Here is a 24,213-nt window from a genome sequence, read left to right on the forward strand (position 1 = left end):
GAGCTTCTCTGGTTAAAAACAAATGAGAACACTAAGTTCCACTTCATTATACCTAACGACTGCTTACCGTGTATCTAGAGCAGCTATAGGAACGTAGTTATACTTCACAGAAAGAGGTGTTAGCGGTCATTAAGGAAGAGATGCAAAGATAGGAGCTTCTGAGAGCAAGTCTGTTGAACGTTCTGCATTTCATGTGTACATCTGCATGATAACTGTCATGGGAGCGCAGCTAGATCAGGACCCACATCAGCATTTGTGTGTGTACCTGCACACACCTCGCCCAGAGAACAGGAAGGTGCCAAAAGGTGAGTCCTGATCTCTTCAAGGACGTGCACAGCAAGCAGCCCGACACACAGATATGCTTTGGGGCAGACTGAAGAACAGATACAGTGAATATCCAAGCTCACAAAGGGCGTGGCCTCCAACCCTCTGTCTTCTGGAGCATCATCTTTCCTGTATCAGACAATGCAAGTCAGGTGAGGAAAAAGAAAGCAGCAAGGCTGAGATTGGAACATAAAAAATGTTTATTCCTTAAAAATACAATGTTCACTTGTAGTGACACAAATACTCAGATTTCTTCAAAAGGGTTTCCAGTGTAGCAGTCTTTCAGCGTCAGGAGCAAGGTGAGCAGGTAGCTCCCCTCAGCATGGGCAACCTGGTCCCAATAGTAAGGTTTGTTCCACTCGTTTCTGCAGCCTGCACCACAATAAGCTACATGCAGGTCCCTCACTCACTTCTACAATTCCAGGAGGCATCCACTACCAAAGCTCTGTCTGATGACAGTGTGGATTCTTTTTCGTTTGGTTTTTTGATTGTTAAAGCATTTAACAGTCTATCTTACTAATCTTCTGCAGAGGGCTGAGTGTCTGACGTTTACTGAGAACATGAGGAACAGCCCTTGGGAAGCTGCAGTCTGTGCTGCTTCTCACACTTCGTGAAGATCAGTCTCAAAAACAAAGCGGGTGGAGAAATTTGATGGTAAACAATTAGTAAAAATACAGGCCTGATGTAGGCCTTTTGCTCCACCCAGACCAGTAGAAAATTAAATACCCCTCCCACAAAAAGTTTGATTACAGACTGATTTTGCAATGCACACCCCAGAGGTACTGCTATCATCACACTCCTGGTGACACTGCCTTCACCTTAGCTTAACAGCTAAACTTTCGGTAGAGAAAAGAGCATGAAAAAGAACTGATTGTTAGGCTCAGAGAGACACTGAGCTAATTAAATCTTCTGCTTAAACATATTTAATTTTTTATCATATAAATGTCTAAAAAATGCCTTCTTTCTCCTTTTGGTGGTTCTAGAAACCAGAAAATTATTGTCTCAGTGGATAGTCTACATGTTTCTATCAGTAAAAAGAAGGTACAATGATAAGCAGAAATTTGGGCACACGAAACAGATACAACATTGGCAAAACACTTGGTCTACATGCTGTGCTTAAAAATATCAGACATGAACTTTGTACACAAAATGTATCAAACAGCACTTTGCCTGTTAACAAAATAACTCAAAGAAGCTCCAGCACCTGAAGTTTCTCCTAGTGCTAATCTGGACTTAAAATTTCACTTACATTATTATCCCATGCGTGCAAGATAATCATCAGAAACAGAGTTAAGAGGCATCCCAAGTTTTCTTGATGCGCACATCCTGCTGTTGCTTTCAGTGTTAAGTCAGTTCAGCTGAAGTTCAAGTCATTTTCAAGCCATCAAAGCCACAAAACTTCCATTTTTTCTCCAAACTGGCCCCAACCCCACTCAGCTCCTGTTTAAATGTAGTTTGTAGTCTGGTCATGAGAACTTCCACTTCTGTGGTGCAAATCTGTGAAAAGAAAAGGAAAATTTCACTAAAAAACAAGACACTTTTGGTTACAGAAGCCTTCTAATGACTGCATACATTCAAGCTCAAACATGTTTAATTGGTGTTTAATTGGGAAATGAAGGTATTAGTACACCTACTTTGCTGTCCAAGCGCTGCAGGTAGGAACAAATGTACTCTATGCTTGCTCCAAATGGGTGCACATGAAGAAATGTTGAAATTATTCCTGGGGAAAGGAAAGCCACAAATGTCATTTTCATGAGAACCATCAGCTGAGAACACCAGCTCTCTGCCATTGCTGGCACTGCACACAGGGATCTTATTTGGCATTTTTGGTTTTAAATTCAGTGAAGTTTGGTCTGTGGGCTGCAAAGTAAGCAACAGCTAAGTGATGCAGCTAACACTTAGAGATCTCACCACTCTTGCTCCCTGCCAAGCAATGGTAATGTGCTCCATGACAAACCTCACCAAAAATTCAGCAGGGGGCTACCACAAATGTGGGGATACGAGGCTAAAGTAGAGGGAAAGCAGAACTCTGCTCCAGCTGTACCAGGTCAAGGAGCAGGAAAAGGAAGAGGTAAATGGGGAGAGCAGCAGAGGTATGTGAGTCCTTGGTTGCAGGACTCCCACCTTTAGAGGCATAATTCAAGAAACAAAAGGCTGTCACTAGCAGCTGTGAGGCCACTCCAAAGTAACTCCCACCACTTCAGTCTCTAACATCATCACTAATCAAATGGTCTTACCAACTAAGAGAGCTTCTCGTTCCGATTTCACAGGGCTATTGCTCAGTGTCTTCTCAACTGGGCACTCCTTCTCCTGGCTGCATGCACAAACTCTTGGCATACTGCTCTCCTGCAGAAAAAAAATACGCAGGCCTGTTCCACACACGGACAGCACGGGAAGCACACTTACACACCAAGCAGCAGCTCAGTAAGACTTGACTTTGTATTCTTCTTTTCCTGTTTCTATGAGCCATCAAACTGCTTTATTTATCTATATATTGCAAAAGGCATCCAACACATCAGAATGATGTTCATGGTGCTATCAGAACTGCATGTCTGAATTACCAAGCTAGACTGAAGCTAATGATGTTAAATAAAATCCCACAACATGCACTTCCATCATCCTTGGTCACTCGCATGACATCTGCTCTGGAAGATCAAAACTAGAGTAGATAGAAAGTCTTGCAGCAATTAATTCAGATGCACATGTACATTTTTTAGATGCATAAACAGTGGCAGCATGATTAAGCAAGTGCCTACTGCCTGCGGAGGGTTTGGGATCAGAACTCTCCTTGACTTGAATTCACAGAACTGAATTAAAACATAAATTTACATAATTTATTATCCTCAAAATAAGCTGCTATGGATAACTTGAAGTTCTTAACTTGCAAACTGATAGACAGTCCATTATGTTCCACGTTTGTATGCTTCACAGCAGTCAATTGCTCATTTTACAATAAGATATCACTACTTCCCTCCTTAAAATACTGACTAAAGCAGCAGAAGACTTTACTTACATTCCCTTGGCCATCAGTAACATCTCTCTCTTTGTCCTCTTCATTTGCTACACTTTGCTATGTATAGTTTAAGAAAAGGAAAGGTTACTGATGTGTGTTATTTTTGTTCTTTAATATCCATCAAAGCTCCCACACTGGAGATCACTGGTATTCAAACTCTATTTTAATTACTAAAAAGCTAAGTATTTATCACCTTCCCTAGACCAAGGCACAAAACGGTGGGGTTAATGATACAAAAGTCAGGGAAGGAAAGGTCCAAAGGCACTTTGTAATACTTCTCATCTATCCTTGTAGGTACAGGCATAATTGAGTCTGCCTCGGAGGAGAGGACAAGCAAGCTTAGATTCAAATGCAAACCCACAAACAAAATACAGCCTTATATTTATCTAGTTGCTTCTGATGATTGTCTCACTGTTACATTAAGCAATCAGGAAGTTCACTTATGATATGCAACCTCCAATTAATCAGGTAATTTTCTCTAGCTTTCAAAAGACCACTTCTCCTAAGCAAGGGCTAGGCATCTTCTACACCCTCTCCTTCCTTGCACATGCTACACGCCATGAAGTGCAAGAACTGCATTTACTACTGAAGAATAAGAAAGGATCAAGAAGTCACATACCTGCTCCTTAAGGGTTTCTAATAACGTTTCGATTTTTAGTTTGTCTTCTTTCACTTTTTCTAGCTCAGCTTCCCTCTTTTTGTATTCATCTTGAACTTTCAAAAGATGCTGGAAGAGAAAAGTTAAACAGTTCACAGCTCTTTCAGCATGGTTACTTATCCTGGCAGTGGCATATAGAGAAACTTTAACTCCCTGACATCTGCAAAAAGGAAAATCTATTGTCTGGCAATTCCTGCCATTTCCTTACACACAAATAGCTGAAGGTGATTAGAGAAGGCTTCTCCAGCCAGCTCTGATGGTACAAATAGCAATGCAATTAATTCCTACCTCAGATTCCTTCAGTGAACAACCACAGCCTCCACAGCAGGTTCTAATTTTAATGAAGTGCTTAGCTGAACTATCGTGTACTCTATATGCTTTGGTAATCAGTCTGGTTTAATACACGAGGGGATACTGTTAAGACTTACAAGGAACCTAAACATTTGATATTTGGCCTAAGGAAATCCCAAAGAGCAATACATGATCTACAAATTTATGTGAGAATGAAAGCCCAGTAAACTTCAGAAAAGACTGCAAAGCAAGCTTGGGATTTCGCACCTTTTTGCTCATGGTAGCAATCAGGATCTCACGGGGCTTCGAGGGAAGGTTAGCACACTATTTCAGGAGTCACAGCCAATATCACACAAGGAATTCATAAAGTATGATTAACAGAACACCTTTGCTTGTGTTTGTGCCCTGCACCACAGTCCCCTTGCCTTTATAGCAAGGACACAGCTAGACTGAAGCCCAGGCCCACCTGCTGCATTCCCTGCAGAGCCTGCTGGAGAAGTTTCAGCTGCTGCTCTTTGGTTGTGTCTTCATCCCTGCTTGCTTTGCCATGCTCCTGCTTTAGGAGTTCTACTTCATTCCGGTAGGCATCCAGCTGCCAGCGCAGACTGTCATTTTCTTCTTTCAGGGCTTCCACCTGTGACACCAGTGCTGGAAAACAAGGCAGGCAGTGATCAAAAATCAGAGTTGGGGATGAGCTGACGCTCACAGTTCTGTGGCTCCGAAGTCTCAGTTACAAATCCAGAGTACTAAAGAGAGTTTCTTACAACCACTCTTTGGAAAAATACACTGCTGTGGACAAAGAACATCTCCTTAGGGGAAAAGCAGTATTTAAGTTGGGGAGAATAAAAGGAAAAGGCAAAAGAATGTGTTGGAGTAAAACGATGTAGGCAAGGAAGTAGGTTTCCTACCCAGAAAAGCTGAAAGACTCTGGACAGGCTCCACTGCCACCCTCAGCCAAAAGATTATCCCCATCAAGCCATGGGATGAAACAGCTCCATCACTTGGTGTTGAAAAATTTAGGAATGGGCTTATGTGACATTAGTACTGCAAAGATAGCTTCAGCAGGTTTCAAAGCATACCCACGATATGGAGTACATGCTCTGCCACCTGCCCTTGCTGTTTTCCTCTGCTACCTGGGCCATGGTTACAGCCTGCTCAGGCGCTTATACAGGGCTTGGGCACTGCACTTGGAAGGCTAAGAAAAGGCTACAGAATTAGGAGAGGTGAGGAAAGGTTGGGGTGGGGTGTGGATACTGTAGGAAGTATTTTAATATCAGTACATAACTCCAACAACTGTTAACTTGCTGTTTCACCCTAATTCAGCAGGAGATGACAAGTAACAATAAGTGACAAGGATTTTGAGAATTATAATCACATTTAAAAACTTGTGCAAAAGGAATGATTGAGATGGCAGGAGCTCAATGGAGCCCCAATAAACGATTACAAAATAACAACCGGTTGGAGAAGCAATCTTCTTTTCTCTCTGTCTCATAACGTAACCTTCAGCTGCAAAAGGAAGAGTGCCACGTATGTATGTTCTGTAGCTATGATTATAGGATTTGCTGCAGCAGAATATCTACCAGCAAATGCAAAAAGACATCAGGAGCTTGGAAGAAAGGAAGAGACAAAGTAGAGCAGCTGACAGCAACAGAAATAGCTATAAAAACCACTGCTTAAATAACCAATATCCATTGATGTTGTACTTGCCTGTAAAAAGGTTTCCTATAGCTTCCTCTTAAGTCCTGGTACTGGTACAGTGCTATGAACTTCTTACTGTCCATCAGTATGAACGCACAAAAGTTTAGCAAGACTAACAGAAGGCAAAGCAAGTATTAGAGACTGCATGCTGTTAAATCTCAGCAGCAGAAAACTGCTATTGATTTTGCCCTGAACACTCAGATCCGAATGGGGCTCCTAAAACAAACCACTGCAAAAAGTAGTTTACCTGATTCATCTGTTTCTTTCATCTCTGATGGATCTTCTATTTCTTCATCAGACATTTCCATTTCCTCCTCTCTTCGAATGCCCATTAGTTCGTCATTATGAATGTTACGAATTTCCTAAGGTTCAGAAACCAGATGTTTTTTAAATACAGATTATAAGGAACAGATTGTATGGATAAAGAGATGCAGATATCTTAAGTCTGCAAAACACACCTCCATAATACAGGAAAAGGGAAATGATAGAAATTTTTGGCACAGTCTACTCAATCAAGAACAACATCTAGCGTGAGCCAATCTGTCAGCATGACTGGCATTTCTGACTCTTCTATCTTCCTTCTAAGCCATGCTCTCCTTTGCCTTGGGGAAAATGAACATACTCTCAGCCCGGATGATACCTTGGGAACAACAAGGGGGAAAGGACAAGAACACAGCAAACCTGAGCAGGAGGGACAGGGCTGGTTTCAATTCCAAAACAACTGCGGCCTGCCCTGGAGACCACACATAAAATGGAAGCTGGGCTGAAGATCATAGAAAAACATTCCTACCGTTTTTAACTAATTCTGCCCAACAGCTAAAATCTAAAAGCTGGCCTAGAAGCTCAAAGAGCCTGCAGAGAGCACAGCACACACTGAGGCTAAGGCTGCAGAGCAGGATGTACCAAGGCTGCTCTGTGGCTGAAGGGGGAGCCACAGATGGGGAAAGAAAAGCATCAGAGGGGAGAAATACTTAAGTAAGGCCCTTCCAAAGCAAGGAAAGAAGCTGGCTGGTAGTTACAGCAGTATGGTGTTTCAGCAAGTCTCAAGCTGCCATGGCTTCTTCATGAGCTGCCCTCAGCTACAAGACCCACCTGCACTGTCTGGCAAAACCATCTTAAATCACCACTGACAGAGCAGCAGAGACCCTGACCCAGCCCAATGATTCCCAATTCACACCCATTCCCCAAGCTGCCCTCCAAGCTTTCCTCAATTTCCTCCAAGCTTTTCTTCAATTCCAACAAAAACTGTAGCAAGAAGATGTTGGGGGGCCATCTTCCTTTCAGAAACAATCCTGAAAAAGGAATGCATGCTGAGCCCAACAGCACCCCTGGAAGATGCCTCATAACAGGTCTTGCTGCCTCTTCCCACTGCGAGAACTTACCTTGGAAAAACAGACCACTCCAAATGGAGAGCGCGTTCCCACCCCAACCATGGTAAGTAATCTCAGGCAAGCAGAAAAGAAAACAGCAGCACTAGGGCTCAAAGCAGAGGCATAGCCTGAATCACGACTCTCCACTTGGCTTTTTGGGTATAAAAACAAACATTAGCTTCTCCATTATAGCTGCTAAGAAAGGACTAACTCGGTGGGACTTGGAAAGAAAGCCCCAGAAGTGCAGTCTCATGGGGGGTTCTCAGCTGTCAGCTTCCCACAACAGTCAGGGTTTAACAGAGTTGTGGAGGATCACTCCTCTGCTTTTTACCAAGAGTGTTCACTGAATATTATCAAACTCTGCAGACTCTCCAATTTTTTCTCAGGTTGCAGCTATGCTGAAAAGTGTCCTGCATATAGTCAAATATAGACAAATGGCTTTTGGATGAACAGTTACCACCAACTTGTTCACTTTGCCCAGATTTACAGATGACATTAACATTATTTTAAAGGTGAAAGGTGACTTTTTGCTTTGTTGGAACAGATTTGTTTGTAATAAGGAACATAATGCATCAAGAAAACACAGAATCACAGGAAGGCTTAGGCTGGAACCAATACTTCCTAAGGTCTTTCTGGCTCTCTTTGAAGAAGTGCTCCCTGCAAATCCATATCGGGCTGCCAAGGGCCTTACTCAGAACTCAAGGATGGAGGTTCCCCTGTCACCTTGGGCTCTTCTACAGGGCTGAACTGCTTTTCAGGAACAGAATTTGAGGCTTAAACCCAAATGGAACTTCCTGTCACGACACGTGCCCACTGCTGCTCACCCTCATGCTGTGTGCCTATCAGAAGAGGCCATTTCTGCCTCCTTGTGACCCCCCTGCTTTAAATAGCAGAAAGCTGCTGGTGGGGACCCTTTCAGCCTTCCCTTTCCCAACATATACAAGCTCACACAATTCTAGCAGACATCTACCAGATGTTTGAGTGACACACTTCCTTTCACACACACCCCCCACCTCTGCACCACTTTTAAATCCTTATTTCCCCACTTAGCAATATCAATGCATGAAATAAACCTATAAATATGAGAATATCTTCCCTCAAATCTTTCAGACTGTCCAGCTGCAATTATTTCCATCTCTCAGGTCGATCAATAGAAATGTGACAAAACAGATCTCAGTGGTAATCCTTGTCTTCTTTCCCTTAATATCTCTCTAGAAATACCTTTTGCTTTAACATTAAAAACAGATCAATATTCAATCAGCATACAGATCTGAATGTATTGCTACTAGTAACACAAATGCTAACAGCAAATTCATTACCTGGAACAAGAGACGACCGAGTAATTCCCATCTTACACTGTGAATTAAGATGTTGTTATCCACGTGAGCATCGTGCAAACTTAAAATCAATATCCTGACAAGAAAGAGACTGGCTGGAGGATCTAGCACAATAAAAAATTACCAACCTCTGCTTGTTTGCACCACACGCTGATGTTCTTACGCTGAGCTTTCGTGAAATGGTCCCAAGCCTTTTGTTTGGAGGCAGAATGGTACACGGCCACTATTTGCTCGACTGTAGTATCAAATCAGCAGACAAATCAGGCCAGAATATCATCCAGAGAGGGCGAACAAGAGGAGTAAAGGAGTAAAAGAGTGGAATCAGGCAGGTGTTTGGCTAACCTTTTGTTATAACACTGTACTGTGCTGAAGCCATGCTCAGGACTCTGTGCCTGGAAAGGAAAGCAGGTACTGCGCCAGGCCAGCAGCACAGAGTAACGCTCAGCTGGGAAAACTGCATCTGCACTCAGTTGGAAGAAAGGAAGGCACATGTTGCACTGAAAAAACCATTCCATGTGCAACACCACTTATCCGTGCAATGGATACACCTGGACAGCATTTGCTCTCTAAAATTTGCTCTCAGTACTTGTGAAAGCTGGCACTTTGTTCGCTCTGGGGCCCACTGGGTACAGTCCCAAAGAACAGTGCAACTGCGTCCTACGCATCCAGCATCAACTGCTTTTTCTTCCTTGGATTTATTCTAAAATATTTTCCTTAGAAAATTTGCAGAGGTTTTTGTAAATAAGAAGTGCCTCCCTTGGGAGGAGATTTCAACCAACAGCAGAAAGTACACCTAGCTGTCTTTTCCCCACATCTGTGATGCTGTAGTAGGTATAACTCATAGGAAGTGAAATCATTTCTCTGCTCCTTAGATTAACTAATAAATCTAGACGTGTCTGAGATACCACTAAGTGTTTTATAGAGGTGACTTGCATGCAGTTGGCTATTACTACTTACTCTGCAGTGCATACTGCTTTTTCTTCTGGACCGTTTGCCCATATTTTTTTATAGAATAAAATATATATAAACCAAATATTAGACAATTAAATTAACGAATATAAAACCAAAGTTCAGAATGTTCACATCCTAGCCAAGAGGTTCAAGGAGGCTTAGTAAAGCTATGGAAAAAAAGTAGTCTTAAAAAAATATTTCAGACTCAGTAAAGAAGAGAGGTGTAACAGGCTACGAATGGGTTGAGGACTGCTATAAGTCACACTCTAGAACTAATGGAGCCAACAACTCTTCCTTGATTTAATAAAGTACTGGGACTCAGGTTCAAAATTCTGTTCTGCAATAGGTTTTCCTCATAACTTCAGTTGTGACTGACAGCGGGGTATTGGGAGCACTCTAATGCATCCTACCTTTGATGAATAAATCCTGCACATTTCGCTGAGCCATCAGATTACCAGGAACTTACCTTGTCTGTACACAGAAGTGCAGTGTTGAAAAGATTATAAAATTACTAACAGACTATAATTAAAAGAGGAAAAAAAACAACCATTAGGAATTCATCTCTTCTCCCCTCAGATGTGGACTCTGACTTTAATAAAAGGTACCACGAGAAACTTTTGCCAAGTTAATGACATATGCTCATAAATTAACTGTAGCTGCATAGAAGCCATTGTCATTTATGGTTCCTGGTGATTTTTTAGCATGAGCTCACCAGACTCTAGAAATTAAGCATCCTCTCTACAACAACACGTAGCAAACACTCAGTGCAGAAATACTACTCACACTGAACCAGAATCCCTGAGAGGGCAAGCTTGAACTTCTCTTTAGCTTCTTCCATCTCCTTCTCGTGAGCTGCCTTCTCATTCACCAATCTGCGAATGTGGCTGTTGGCCGACTGAATCATGGAGTAGAAGTTGTTTGCAGTCCTTCTGTTCACTTCTCCACGCTCTATCCAGGTGAGCAAGGTCTGCACAGCTTCTGAGAACTTAGTGTCATCTGCAGCAAGAAATGGTATCTTTAAATCATGGAAGCACAAGTTTGCCTGCGCAGCTTTCAGATCCTTTTCCTGCTGCCACTGATCTGCCCTCTCTCAAAGGTCAGCTTGCTCAGGTTGGCTGTCCTGGGTTCATGAAAGCACAGCATTACCCAAACACAAGACTACACAAAGGAGTCCAAGTCTAATTCATAGAATCACAAGAATGGAAAGGAGCTGACAGAAAGCTGTAAAGGCACCGTAAGAAAGAGGAGAATCAATTGCTGGAAATTTATGAGATAACTTTATATGCCTATTTAGATGTACTCTTTCGTGACAGCAAATATCCTCTGACTGAAAGAATCAGGCCACCGATGGGGCTTAGGCTTCAGAAAAAAGCCTTAGAATCCTAGAATGGCCTGGGTTGAAAAGGAGCACAGTGCTCATCCAATTCCAACCCCCTGGTATGTGCAGGTTGCCAACCAGCAGCCCAGGCTGCCCAGAGCCACATCCAGAGCCTTGAATGCCTGCAGGGATGGGGCATCCACGACCTCCTTGGGCAACCTGTTCCAGTGTGTCACCACCCTGGATTTAGGATTTAAACTCATCACTTAAACATGAACAAAAATGGGTTGGAAGAAACTGAAGTCAGGCGTACGTTTGTTTTTTAAGACGACCCTGTGCAGGCAGGTAGCAGCAGGCCACAGAACCACTTACCTTTCAGCTTCTCCGCAACAATGCTGCACTCGTGGTCAGAGTAATGCACAACAGGAGGTGGGGATGGTGGGTGGAAGCGTTCCTCCTCCAGCCTCCTGCGATGGCGCTCCTCCCTTGCCAGCATGCGCTGCTTGCACTCCCACTCATAGAGGTCGTCCCGAGCCTGGGCAAAATCCACGTGCAGGCGCCCAGTGTCCTTCTTGTCAGTGCTGGAACCCAACCTGATGCGGTAGCCTGGTGGTGATGACAACAATGTTCATATAAGATAGGTGATTTACATGGGGGAGAACCTCCCTCTGCCTCTGTCTGTGACTCCCACAAAGATAGCAAGACCCTGAACAGAAGAGCTGATAGTTTGCAGAGGTCTACAGTACCCGAGGTAAGGAAGGGTTGCTCTCTTTCCTATCAGGAGCAGCTTTTAGATATTGAAGCAGACAAGCATTAAAAGCAGAGACAGAGGCAAACTGACACCACGTGAGACAAATGGCTATCAAGCCTATCATCGTAACCACACAGAAGTCTTTACACTCACAGCCCAGAATTTTAAGCTTCCATCTCAGACAGAAATATACCTACCAGAAAGATACAGTGCCTTGTCCACCATGAATTCCTCAGCAAAGCGGATGTGACAGAAATTCTTCTTACTCTTCCGAATAGCTATGACTTCTCCACACTGCTCAAACACTTCCATAATGATCTGCTCAGTTCCATTTTCAGGCAGCCCCCCAACAAACACGGTCTTACAGCCTGGGGGCCTCTCTCTTGTTGCTGGAGGGGGCAGATCTGAAGATAGCAGAACAAAAACAGGCCAGGTCCGTCAGCACAATTTCCATACATCTGCCCACCTGCACTAACAGATGTCCTGGTTTCCTTCAAATGCATGAGTTAGCCATTCCAGTATATATCAAGTATATCTGACTTGATTGACAAATAGCTGTACCAAGCATTGCTGAGGTGCCATACAACAAACACGTTTACTAGCTTGCTTCCAAACCTAACATCTGGGATTGAGTCAATTTCCTGCACACTAGCTGATTTGGTGCAGTGTTTTGGCTTTAAGATGAAAACAATGTTGATAACAGAAATGTTTTAGTGGTTGTTGAATAGTGCTTACATAAAGACTTTTCAGCTCCCTATAGTGGCCTGCCAGCAGGGAGGCTGGAGGTACATGAGGAAAACACTGAACAGCTGGCTGACGAGTCTGGCCAGTCACTGCAGGGGTTCCACATGGCTCTTCTCTGATGTACACATTTTTATGTATGTATTTTTCTACATAGACACAAAAATTCATAGATAGAAAGGGGACAAAATACAAGCAGACGTTACGTGGGTTAGGTGGGAAAAGAGTGCAGCTCTTGCAGTGAATGATCTCCTTCACAGCAGGCATGTCTGGAGGAATGGGAGGAGGGACTATCCCCAAGCCTGGCATCATGGGATTGATTGGAGGGATTCCAGTCATCATTCCAAGAGCAGGATCAAAATCTAAACGGGGGAGAGAACAAGGGAATCAGTTTTGGACTCATCCAGTAATTGTTCATTTGGACAGCAAATAAAGTACTCCATCTACAAACACCAGTGAAAATTACCTGAATAAACAAGAGAGAGGGAACATGATCACTTACCTCACCAGAACTTCACATCTGTACCCTTGAAATAACTTTTACCCCTTTCTACTCCATAGATACCAGCTAGCACCAGAACCTTTCCCAGTAAATACTATATTACCCAAATAAAGTGTAGGAACGTCAGCAGTTAAGAAAGTTCTAGAAGAATTCTGGGTAAAATGTACAGCAGTGTTTAAGGAAATACTTCACCATTAAGTGCAACCTACAGTGGCAACATACATCTTATGTTGCTCAACTTGTTCTGAGGCTTTATTCAGACAGAGGACTAAATAACAAGTATGCTATTCTGCTTTTTGCTCTTAGATTTACCACCAACACCAACTAAAACTAAAGAGAGTTGTCAACCGTGAGGGATTTCATCTGTTCAAAGCTGTGAACCTTGGGGAAATCAATACTTTCAGGCAACCAAAATGGAAAATGTATACTTAAATAAATGCCTTAGAAAGAAAACTCCTGAGCTGATAACATCGGCAGCTAAGGACACCCAGCACCACCAGAGCCAGCTGGTACTAGCAGGCTGAGATCCCAGCTGCAAATCTCCCTCTCTGCTGTCTACCACCATTCCTCTCCCTGTAGCAGAAGCAGCTCTGAAGACGCAGGCGCTCCCCAGAACACCGAAGGACACAACCACTGAATATGCAGTTTTGAGCGCTGCAGAACTGGCTGAAGCTGGCTGCTTTTCACAGATGTGAGCAGATAAGATTAATTTTGCAGGGCACAGATGAAAATCGCCAACAGGCAGAGCAGAGTGGTGCAGAGATAGCGTTTTCCTTTGATCTTAAGCTGGCACCATTTCAATGCTATTCATATCGCTAAAGCAGGGGAACGACTTTGTATTCTTCACTTTGCAAACACTACTTAAGAACAGCTCCTGCTTGGCTCCACAGAGATCTGGGTGCAAGACAACTCTTCGTGCACAAACAGGATGTCTCAGTTTGGTAGCTGAATTTTATTTTCCTTTGTAATTTGAACATTTTGTCTAGGGCTACATTTTTTACATGCTTTACCTACAATGCTTTGCTTGCAAGCGTTGCTGTCTGCTTTACGCCACACATGAATGGTGCCAACGGACCCAAAGCAAAAGCTCCACCATGAAACAGACTTCAGAGAAATGGAAAGTCTTCCTACCCCACCCTAGATCCCTGCTGAACCTCAAGATGAAGGTCACCTTGTGAACAGCTGTGACTTTCAATGGTTGCACTCACTGAAGATACAGGGCAGGAGGAAAAAATAAGAGACCTATTTCTGAGCAAGTAAGTTCCTGATCCAAGCTGAAACAACAGCATCACCACTGAAAGCAAACTGCAGTTCAACAAGCTGGAAGGAAGAGGAATGACCAACGCCTTCACTGCGGGGAGGGGGGGGGGATATGGAGCAACAGTGACCTGCTGCAAAAATGCAGAGACTGCTGAAATGCCCATGTGTTAGAATGTAAAGATCTGCTCTCCTTCTCAGCACAATTTGGCAAAAGGTACATCTATGAGATCAAGATTATTTCAGCACTCACTGGTAGAAAACAGAGACAGTAGGGAAAGACAGGAGCCGGAAAAATCTGAAGGATAAGAAATCCAGGAGGGGTATTTCTCTGATTCAGGCTTTAAAAGAAAGCATGAATCGATACAATTAACAGAAGCAAAAGAACAAGCAGAGAAGAGAACTACATTATAATGAAAGGTAAAAAGCGTACATACAGGGGGAAACAGATCCCAAGGTCTTTGGGTTGTGGTGAATCTCATTTTTTACTGCTCCAACAGCAATACAGTGGACAACTCACCATCTTGCCTAGGGGTCTCTCTTCCTGTTAATAAGCTTATCTCCTGGCTACAGGCCAGCATCTGAGAGGCTTGTGATGCTAATTCAGAAAAGCCAGTCTCCATTAGCAAGAAGGAGAAAAGAGAAAAAGAAAAACAAGTCCTCAAGGATTCTAAGAGGTTCAAAAACATCAGGCCTGGCAGCTGCTAGGTTGTTTGCTGAAAGCCATGAGAACTTTTATATAAAACTAGTATTACCTGGATGGCGTGAAAGATGATGTGTATTCATTTTAGACATTGTAGTCTTGTCAAAGCATCTCACAACTACATGCTTTACTTCATCTGTAGAAACAGAATGAGGCTAGTAAGTTCTTAAGCATTTTCAAACCATTTTTTAATGTGACCTGAAACTTCAGTCTCACCTGACACTGAGCAAAGATGGTCCAACTCATTTCAAACTTCCATTACCTCTCCTCTTTCACTGGTACTACCAATATGCCTGGTCTGAACCTCATCATTATGCTTTACAACAGATCCACACTCACCAGAGCATTCTGCTCGCTTGCACTCGGGTCACAAAAAAAAACTCCTTCTAAACCATCCTGAGTCCTCTGTCTTGGGAGCAGAACTCCTGATCTCAAAGTCCGATCTCAGAAGGATCAGAACAAAAATCACTTGGAAGCTTAAAGTCTTCTCTGTTCTTTCAGCAGGAAATAGGAAAGCAACTTCAAACTTGTGTGCTCTCCCAGGACTAACTGACTTTTAAGTTCTACTGACTCTTATTTGACACATATGTGAATAGGAGAAAAACGCATGAAAGCATCTCTTACAGCAAAGACAAATGTGAAACAAGGCCTAGGGAACAGAAGAGTACAGACTGCATGCAAAATTTATATCCAGTGATGCTATTAGCTAAATATAGGCTCAGCTGCACAGCAAACTACCTGCACTGTGCCAGCAGAGGAGTAATAGGATTGTGGAGTACCACCAAAGCAGGTACTCTCTCCTTAGGTATGAAGGCAGCAATTCTGGCATGGGACAGCATCCTTCTCAAGTGCTTAATTGTAGCAGAGGACTGAAACAGTAATTTTAACTCAGGATTTTGATTCACAGGCCCATCACACTGCTGTGAAACCGTGTATAGCACAGCTCTGCTGCCACATAGGAGCTCTTTAACATACCCTGGACACAGGTTGACTCACCTCTGAGCAGCACTCCACACTATCAGGTGGCCATTTCTTGAGCAAAATCCCCCATTATCTTCTGCCAAATCCATTTTACTGCCTTATTGCTTTCCTCATCGTTTTCCTCCCACCCTTCAGTCTATGCAGTTTTAGTTCAGCTTAGAATAATGCTTTACTTGGTATCACTGGCTTCCTGAGCTCTGCAGACATGTCTCATGTGGAACACTTCCCCTGCTGGTCTGCTGCAGTTACCTACAGGTACAGCCCACCTTCCCACTACCCCAGTAGCCATTGTTTGCATCCATAAACATGTATTTCTTCTCAACTCAGTTTCAAAAAAAATAATAATAATAATCAGTGGCCTCTAGATACATTGCTCATTGACATCCATACATTTCAAATGCAGCTTATAAACGTGTACTGCATATAAAAACCCATTAATCCAACTCAGCTGACACAGGTTCTTCCCAAAGACACGTTGGAAAGAAAAGGTGGGCACAGTCTGGATAAAGTCTCACACCTGGCAGGAGGGGCTGTCCTGTCATCCCCATGGGAGCCATCCCCAGGTTGTTCATCGCAGTGGCCCAGGCAGTTGGGTCTGACATTGGCAAGCCCATTGAAATGGAGTCTAGGCTTAGATTTCTGCCACCATCTGCTGAGAGAAAAAAGGTGATTAAGAGCTCAGTGCACGCCTTCATTGCTCCGTAGGACAAATGTTGCTCAGCAAGGCTCTGCTGTATCAGCATACAAAAGCAGATTTGACCCCACCGCACAGAAAAAGCCTGTCTGAAAAAAGCAGCGTCCCTGTCAAGGAGATGACATTTCAGGGATGCAAGGTGTACAAAAGCACTGACCTCCAAGAGCACTTAAAATGTTTTTTCCATTACAATGCACAGCTACGAGTGACCCTGAAGGAACACCGACTAAAGATAAGAATTTATGAAGAAGGAACAAATATTCTGCAAGTATAAACTGCCACAAATGCACTGAAATCAGAGACGCCCAGTCTGATCATGCAGAGAATGCTTCCACTGCCACCTGAAGACATTTCTTCCATGCTAAACAGGGAAATGAAGCAAAGAACGATTACACATTTCTGAACACCCCCAGCCCCTTTGATCTTATTTGGAGGAGAGGTGCTGCAGCCTCTGATCCCCCTCATGCCCTCCTCTGCACCTGCTCCAACAGCTCCACATCCTTCTCATGCCGGGGACCCCAGGCCTGAGGCAGCACTGCAGGTGTGGCCTCACAAGGGCACTTTCTGCACTGACACCTCAGCACAGCAGTTGGCTTTGGTCTGCACTTACGCAGACACCTTCTCTTTTGCCAGATATCAAGCTGCCACATGGCTTACCTGGAGTAATGTTTGTTCTCTTCCTCTTCTTGCCTGGATCACTCCCATTCTCAGTTGGGCTTTCTGACACACATGCACCACTCGGGCTGCCAAACTGCAGAGATTTGCTGTTGCTGGCAGGATCAAAGGACAGATGGTTTAAGCCTGAAATACAAAAATAGATTCAGATACTTTATAACAGTTTGCGATGCCTCAGTCTCACCATCATGAAAGCAACGTCCTGTCCCACCTGCTGCTGGCATCCTTCAGACCCCCGGAACAATTATGCCTCCTGTTTGTCATCCCCAGTATGCCCCACTCAGTGCTATGCTATACTCACATCAATTTAAAATATTACCTACAAACATTATCCCCACCATCCCTCTCTGGACCCACACAAATCAAGCTGCATGATGCTACAAACCAGGGGTGCACCTCTCCTGCACTGTACTGTATTTCCCAGCTCAGAAACTTGGAAGCCAGAAATTCATTCTGTCTCTTCCAACCCATAACAGACATTTAGCTTTGCCTGGTTTGTCACCAGTAGTGACTTTACCTGGACTCATTTACTAGTAAAAACACGAGGCGTGCCTCGCTTGCAATTGCTATTGCTATTTTTAATCAAGGAGGCTGGCAAGCAGTTGATCCCTCCTGTAGCCAAGAAAGAGTGCTCAGCAATCCGTTCCCCCAGGAAGGAGAGCTGGCAGCTCTAGCTGGGGATCTGCAAGAGATACGGGGAAACGGAGCAGAGAGGAGACAGATCCTCTGAGCCAACCACCAGACACAGGAAGAAAAGCTAACTTTGCACATTGGAACCAAAGATGACTGAAGAAAAATTGCTTTGCAGCTTCCAGCGTGTTTCTGAGTTCAAGGCATCACATCCATTTGAGAGTAAATCTGTGCTAAGTCACCTGCTGGATGATCCACAAACCACGGCCAGCTATGCCTCGTGTGCACGCCCCCATCCACCCTGCCTCTCTAACTTGGCCTTTCTCTCAAAACGAGAGGTGGTAACAAGACAAAGGGACTCTAAACAACTCCACGTTACCAGAGGCTTCAGAAATTCAGCACTTTGAACATAAGCAATGATAAGTTGTGGAGAGGTGCCCTCGACTGAGCTCTGAGCTCACGATTCCACCTTCCGTTGTGTTCAGCACTTGTAGGGATCCAGAACTGAAGAGACATTAAAATATTCTGCCTGTTTATCTTTGTCTCAGCAAACTCACTCTGAATTCAAAGTCAATGCAAAAAAAAAAAAAAAAAAAAAAAAAGTCCTGGACCAATGAGAAGTGATAAAAACAGCTGCATTCCTGCTAAGCTCCACACGTGTTCTGGGGGAAGCAGCACAACTACAGAAGCATCCAAGCTGACAATGATGCTGCCTCACAGCACCGAGGGGCTGAAACATGGCAGCTATTTCATTTACACCAAACCTTCCCCAGGCATGCTGCAAGCCACAGCCAGCACTGTAATAGCTCTTCTAGAGGATTCCACTTCCCAGAACTTGCTAATAAATACGGCTGCTGTGTATGGCTGTAAATAGACAAGAGAGTGGATGCAGGGAGCCCAAGGGGGCTCTCATCTCAGCTGCTGAAAGGTGAGAAGAGCAGAAGCAGCCAAAAAGCTGAGCGCTGTTCACTGGCAATAACAATAGTTGCACCCAGCTATGCAAGATGCCTACAGCACTGCTTCTTAAATGCTCCAAAGTCAAAACATCACTGCGGTTGGGAGGGCGCAGGAAAACGAATCACAAATGCAGCAGGTTAAAAATAGAGAGGCCGTGCATGGTAAAGAAACAGCAAGAAAGAAGAGGAGTGTTCAAGATGAGTGCTGTGAGGTATGGATTAGTAGCTCAGTGGGTAGCAGTGGTGATGGGAGGACGGTTGGACTGGATGATCTTGTAGGTCCTTTCCATGTGATTCCATGTGATTGTAATAATTATAAAAGTTACTTTATTATCAAGTATTAAATTTCAAAGCACGTTTTCTCACACTTGGGTCAAGCAGAGCACGCTGACCCCAGGCAGATGCTGCCCGTGTTGGGCCTGGCACAGGGATGGACAGCCAGCACTGCTGCAGGAGCATCACACCACACCAGGACAGGGTGTGAATGCTCCTCACCCACACCACTGCTTTCTAACCCACTGGAGAGCAAAGGCAGCTACTTAATGCAATTATTTCCATCACTGCTTTTGGAAAAGATAAGATCCTTTAGCTTCAGGCCAAACGCTGGGCTGTACGGAAGGCAAAGGATGCTCCTGCAGCACTGCCAGGCAGCTCCTGTGGTGCCCAACCAGCCTGACGGCAGCACAGAGCAGGAGGGAGCAGCCCTGCAGCCATGCCAGCCAGCCCAGACACTTGCTAGAACTCCGTGTGATCTGATTCAGCTTGCTCCCCTGGCAGACACAAACACAGCTCTGAGGAGCAGCTCATTTTCTGCTAGGATCCACGTATCTGAGTTGCACACACAAGGCACTGCTGCTAACGTGACACACAGGAAGGAGCAGAAACAGATCTACAAAGGCTCTGAAGTCTTCAGCATGACTGTCCACAGCCTCTCCACAAAAAATAAAGCACTACATAACTGCAAACCAGCAGGCAACTCATTGTGTAGCAGCTGTGAGCCTGCAATGCCCCTCCTGCTTCCAGCAGGCAGATTAACAAGAAAAAAGCTATAAAAGGAGAAGAGACTGTGGTAATGGAGTCATTATCGTTTCTCATTTCTCTTCTTGCCTTGCATCATGCAGGAGCAGAGGTGGGGTGGCTGCTTCAGTTCCAAGTAAAACACTCTTGAATGGGTACAGACCACTACTGCTGATTCAGCAAACAGACAGTGCTGCCTCCAAGAGCTCCCAGTCTCATCAAGATAATTAGCAGCAGCAGCCTAAGTCTGCAGCACGGTCTTCCAGAGATTATATGCAACACGGAAGAGATGGAAAAAGGAAATTCCCTCTCATGCCAGGCAGGAAACACCAGGTGCGACCCAAGAAGTTGTTTTTTTTCAAACGAGAACGACAGCAGGAAAGTGAAGAGCCAGCTCCTCATTTGGACCTCTGCATAATCAAAGCAGCTGCATGTTTTCAGCCCGGAGAAGAAGGGGCTCAGGGGGATCTTATTAACGTGCATAAATATCTGAAATCAGGACGCTAAGATGATGGAGCCAGGCTCTTTCAGTGATGCATGGTGCCAGGACAGTGGTCCTCGTGGGTCCCTTCCAACTAGGAATATTCCACAGCTCCGTGACTCTGAGAGATGACTGCCGGCACAGGTCCTCCTCCCACAGCAGCCCTGAGAACAGCAGGCTGCTCCAGGTAGTCTTCAGCCCTGGACTCTGCTGGGTTCTGCCTGCTCTGACTGGGACATGTGGCAGCCTCCTGCTGCACCCAGCAGCTCCACCAGTGCACAGAGCTGCCCATCGCTCCGGGTCCACGCTGATGCTATATATGGGATTAGGAAGGGCCTGAATACAGAAAGGAAAGATCTCAATGTTCCAGGCATAAATCAAGGCAAGTATCTATCCTCGCTGGGTCCCATGCCAGGCCCCTGACAAGACTTCGTTCTCCAGCCACTGGCTCCCACTAACAGAACTTGGCCGTCTGTCTTAATGACTAGCAAAATGTGTGTGTGTATATATCTGCAGTAGAGAGATTCAACTCCAGTTTAACTGAAAAGCATTGCTTTACAGATCATTCTTTTTACTGACAGCAGAAAACATTGACAACAATTCTCCCTAAGAAACAAACTGGCACAGCTCACCGTGCAAGGCTTTACGTAAGGCAGCACCCCAACAGGGCTTCACTTCAGGACTTCTGCAAAATCCTTCCCTGCTGCATTCACTCACGTTCCATCAAACACCACCAGCTCTGCCCACAAACCCAGCACTGCCCGGGGGCACACAGAGCTGCTCACCCCAGCACATGCTCTAGCAGCAGCAGCCCTGTACTACTGCTGATCAGGCTCTCAAACATCTTTCTTGACATCCAGCTGGTTAACAAGAAGGAGCTATACAAATCCATCCCCTGGAACTCAAATCAAGAAGTAGTAACAGGTACCCTGACACCTCCATATGCCTAAAAGCATTTCAAGCACACGCTTAGGAAGCCCACGGAGTTCACACCTGCTCACCAAACTTCTCACTTACTCAGCATCCAGAAGGGAGAACTCAAGAAATGGGCTGACGCAGGCTTTGCTATAAATATGGATCCACCTTTTGCCAACATTGGCCAATATATGAAATACGTATTTCTCAACCTGAACAGTGGTCGTTTTTCTTAAACGGAAATAAACAGGATTGCAGAATATAAGACTCCCATCTGATTACATAGCACTTGTTCTGACACCTAAAGGAATGCACTTTAAAAGAAAACAAAGTACCTAACATCTGCAGCAATCAATTAGAAAACACAGAAAAGATAACAGCAAGGAAGAGAAAGGAGAGAAGAAAAGCACAGAGGCTTTAAAGTCACACTTTCAAACCGAGCATTTGCTTTCTGGATCTGGTTCCCAGGCTACACACCTATCTCTGGGATCGTGCACTGCTTTCTGCTGTACTCCTGGCTTCACTGTCACAGTCAGAGCTCTATAATCATCAGCTGCCAGCACACCGTTGGTACAGGAGCTGCCTAAGCACACAGGAGAGATCAGCAAGCCTTCAACAGTTACTTCTATCAACTCCATGTAATCCTACGTTCTAACAGCTCTCATCCAGACAGCGTGAGAGAAGCACACAGAACACACTGTACCTGCATACTGCACCAGGAACATGGCAAGGTGCTCATAGTACTTCAGTAGTTCAGCCAGTTTTCCTGCCACTGCCTGTCTGTCTGTCTGCAAGGTGCAGCTCCCTGCTCAGCGCCCACACAGCACTCCTGGCTCCGCAGAACACAAACGAAAGTGGGTCCTAATGCAAGCAGAACCACTGCTGTGCTTCCCCACATGGGCAGTGCCAACGGAGGCACCAAGAGCTCAGGTTGGGGCGACGGTTCACAGAGTGCAGCTGCATGTGTCACCATCAGTCTGCTGTGAGTGACACCCACGGGCTCGTTCCTGGATGTGGGGGAAGGAGGTGAAGGAGCAGGTGGTAAACCCATTAGCAGTAAGTAAATCTGAATTTGTGAGGGATTTCATACATCAATGCGCTAAGCACTGGCGGGCAGTTAAATAAACCCTACTTGCCTGCCTGAAATTGGTTGCCTTTGCATAGGAAGATTAAGCTCTGGTAATCCTTGAAGAGGCACGCAGCTCAATTCTCGATTCTGGAAACTTACAGTGAAAAGAATTATCAACTTCAGACAAGGTAATTACTGCAGTAGGGTGCTGGAAAAGAAGAAGAGGTGTGAAGAGTCTTTGGCTGCAGTGCTCACAGTACCAAAAGGGTTGCCTGCAGTGTTTTCAAGGAAAGGCATTCACAAACCACTGCCAACACAGCAGCAAAGGACAGGGCTGATCAAGCTGGATATGAGTTGGGCTCTAAATGAACAAAAAGGAAAATATTACGTACTGGTGTATGCAAGCAGCCACACACACCCAACCAATCCAGTCTTTGATTCCCTGCGGAAGGCCCTCGTGAGGCTGATGTGCCCCAACCACTGCGATAAACGACCAGAACTACCAGCACTGAGTACTGAGAGGATGCTCACATCCCTGCCAAACTCCCATTTTCAGAACGCAAAATGCTCCACGTCTACAAATGAATTCCAGCACACAGCACTGCTACCGGAGCCCAGTGCAGACATTGAGCTGAGGGCCGAGTGCTGCTCTGCAGGTGAGGGCACTGAAGAAAGGCGTGGGCAGCTCACAGCTGGGGGTCACCCACAGCATCAGTGAGAGGAGCAGGACTGCAAGGTGCCAACAGAGAGCGGAGCAGCCGGGAGCTGTGGGGAGGTGCTGCTCTGGGATCCAGGCGCTGGCAGTGGAGGAATGACAGCAGAAAACCTGGGGATTAGGCGAGAAATCTCACACTATCTCTGGAAGGGATTCAGAATGCCTCTCTAGCAACACCTTTGAAATTGCTCGGCGATCGAACCTCATCTCTTCCACGGGCTGAAGTCATTGATACTAAGAATGTGACCTTAAAGCAAGAAACCCGACCTTAGCGTGGCTTAGAGGGAGCTTTCAACAACTTAGCACACAGGGCTTTCTAACGAGATCTTATTAAGTCTCCCAAACACAAAGTGAAAAAACAGACAAATCAGCTTCTCAGCTTCCAGGTGGGGAAGGAGCGACGAGCCCAGGAATGGAAACACCAACAAAAGCATTTGCGTGCATCCCGAGCCGAGCATCTCCCGCGTGTAACAGCCGGGCCCCGCACGGGACGGGGCTGAAATAACGGCGGCATTAAGAAGTTTAACGCCCAAAGAACCGCGGAGCCGCGGGCGGCCGCGCAGCCAGGCACGGGCGGCACAGCGCCTGCGGGCCGCAGCACGGGAACGGAGCGCTGCCCCCGGCGGTCCCGCGGGAGCGGGCAGGGCCGGAAGCGCCGCCCTCCGCCGGCACAGCGCGACCGGAACCGCCGCCGAGGCGCCCCGCTACGGCCGCTCCTCCCGGTACCGGAACTGCCGCTGACCCAGAAAGGCGGCCCGGAAGCTTCCCGCGCCTCGGGCCCCGTTGAGCCGACAGACGCCGGTCCTCGCAGCTCCCGCACACGCAGCGCAGCGCGGGCCGAGAGGAAAACGAGCGCTGAGCGCTGACCGCCCGCCCCACACCGCGCCGCCCCGCACTCACCGCCCAGCCCCGCTCCGCGCCCGGCCGCGCCGCGCCCGCTCTCCACGAACATCCGCGTCCGGCGGCCCTGCTTAGCGCCCCCCTGCGGCGCCGCCCATTGGCTGCTGTGGCGCTGGGGGCGGGGCCTGGCGCGCACTGCACGCCGGGAGAGCGGCTCGGCGCGGCTGCGGCTCCACAGCCGCCCCTGGGGATCAGCGGCCGCTCGGCTCTTTTCCTGCCGGCGGGCCGGGCGTGGGGCGGCGCAGCCTTGGAACGGCCGAGGAGGG

The 24,213-nt window shown here is 45.8% G+C and overlaps 1 protein-coding gene and 1 long non-coding RNA gene across 9 annotated transcripts; one reads left to right on the top strand and one right to left on the bottom strand.

The window, feature by feature from the left end:
- Positions 1-506: 506 nt before the first annotated feature.
- On the bottom strand, positions 507-24,101 carry ENOX2 (ecto-NOX disulfide-thiol exchanger 2). Of its 8 annotated transcripts, none has more exons than XM_085230422.1 (16): positions 23,948-24,101; positions 17,247-17,390; positions 16,413-16,544; positions 14,967-15,050; positions 12,659-12,814; positions 11,909-12,115; positions 11,333-11,566; positions 10,426-10,638; positions 8,820-8,926; positions 6,232-6,346; positions 4,753-4,934; positions 3,957-4,064; positions 3,338-3,394; positions 2,562-2,670; positions 1,959-2,044; positions 507-1,821 (listed from the first exon to the last, which is right to left on the bottom strand). In XM_085230422.1, the coding sequence occupies exons 1-16, from the start codon at positions 23,997-23,999 to the stop codon at positions 1,690-1,692; spliced, it is 2,118 nt and encodes a 705-aa protein (XP_085086548.1). In that variant the 5' UTR covers positions 24,000-24,101; the 3' UTR covers positions 507-1,689. The 8 variants fall into 8 exon arrangements, with proteins under 8 accessions (XP_085086548.1, XP_085086547.1, XP_085086553.1 ...); XM_085230421.1 differs by having other exon boundaries at positions 16,413-16,547; XM_085230427.1 differs by lacking the exon at positions 23,948-24,101 and adding an exon at positions 23,790-23,910.
- On the top strand, positions 2,634-7,300 carry LOC146543761 (uncharacterized). Its single transcript, XR_014884941.1, has 2 exons — positions 2,634-2,748; positions 3,632-7,300. It is a non-coding gene; the product is annotated as an uncharacterized LOC146543761 (long non-coding RNA).
- Positions 24,102-24,213: the final 112 nt, after the last annotated feature.

Source organism: Meleagris gallopavo, chromosome 9 (genome assembly GCF_905368555.1).
Source record: "Meleagris gallopavo chromosome 9, MGAL_WU_HG_1.1, whole genome shotgun sequence".
NCBI lineage: Eukaryota > Metazoa > Chordata > Aves > Galliformes > Phasianidae > Meleagris > Meleagris gallopavo.

Coding starts and splice junctions, on each gene's coding strand:
- ENOX2 (XM_085230421.1), bottom strand. CDS start 23,999: ATGTTCGTGGAGAGCGGGCGCGGCGCGGCCGGGCGCGGAGCGGGGCTG. Junction 12,116..12,658: donor TCTTTTCCCACCTAACCCAC/GTAACGTCTGCT, acceptor TGCTATCTTCAG/ATCTGCCCCCTCCAGCAACA. Junction 4,935..6,231: donor GAAAGAAACAGATGAATCAG/GTAAACTACTTT, acceptor CTTGTTTTCCAG/CACTGGTGTCACAGGTGGAA.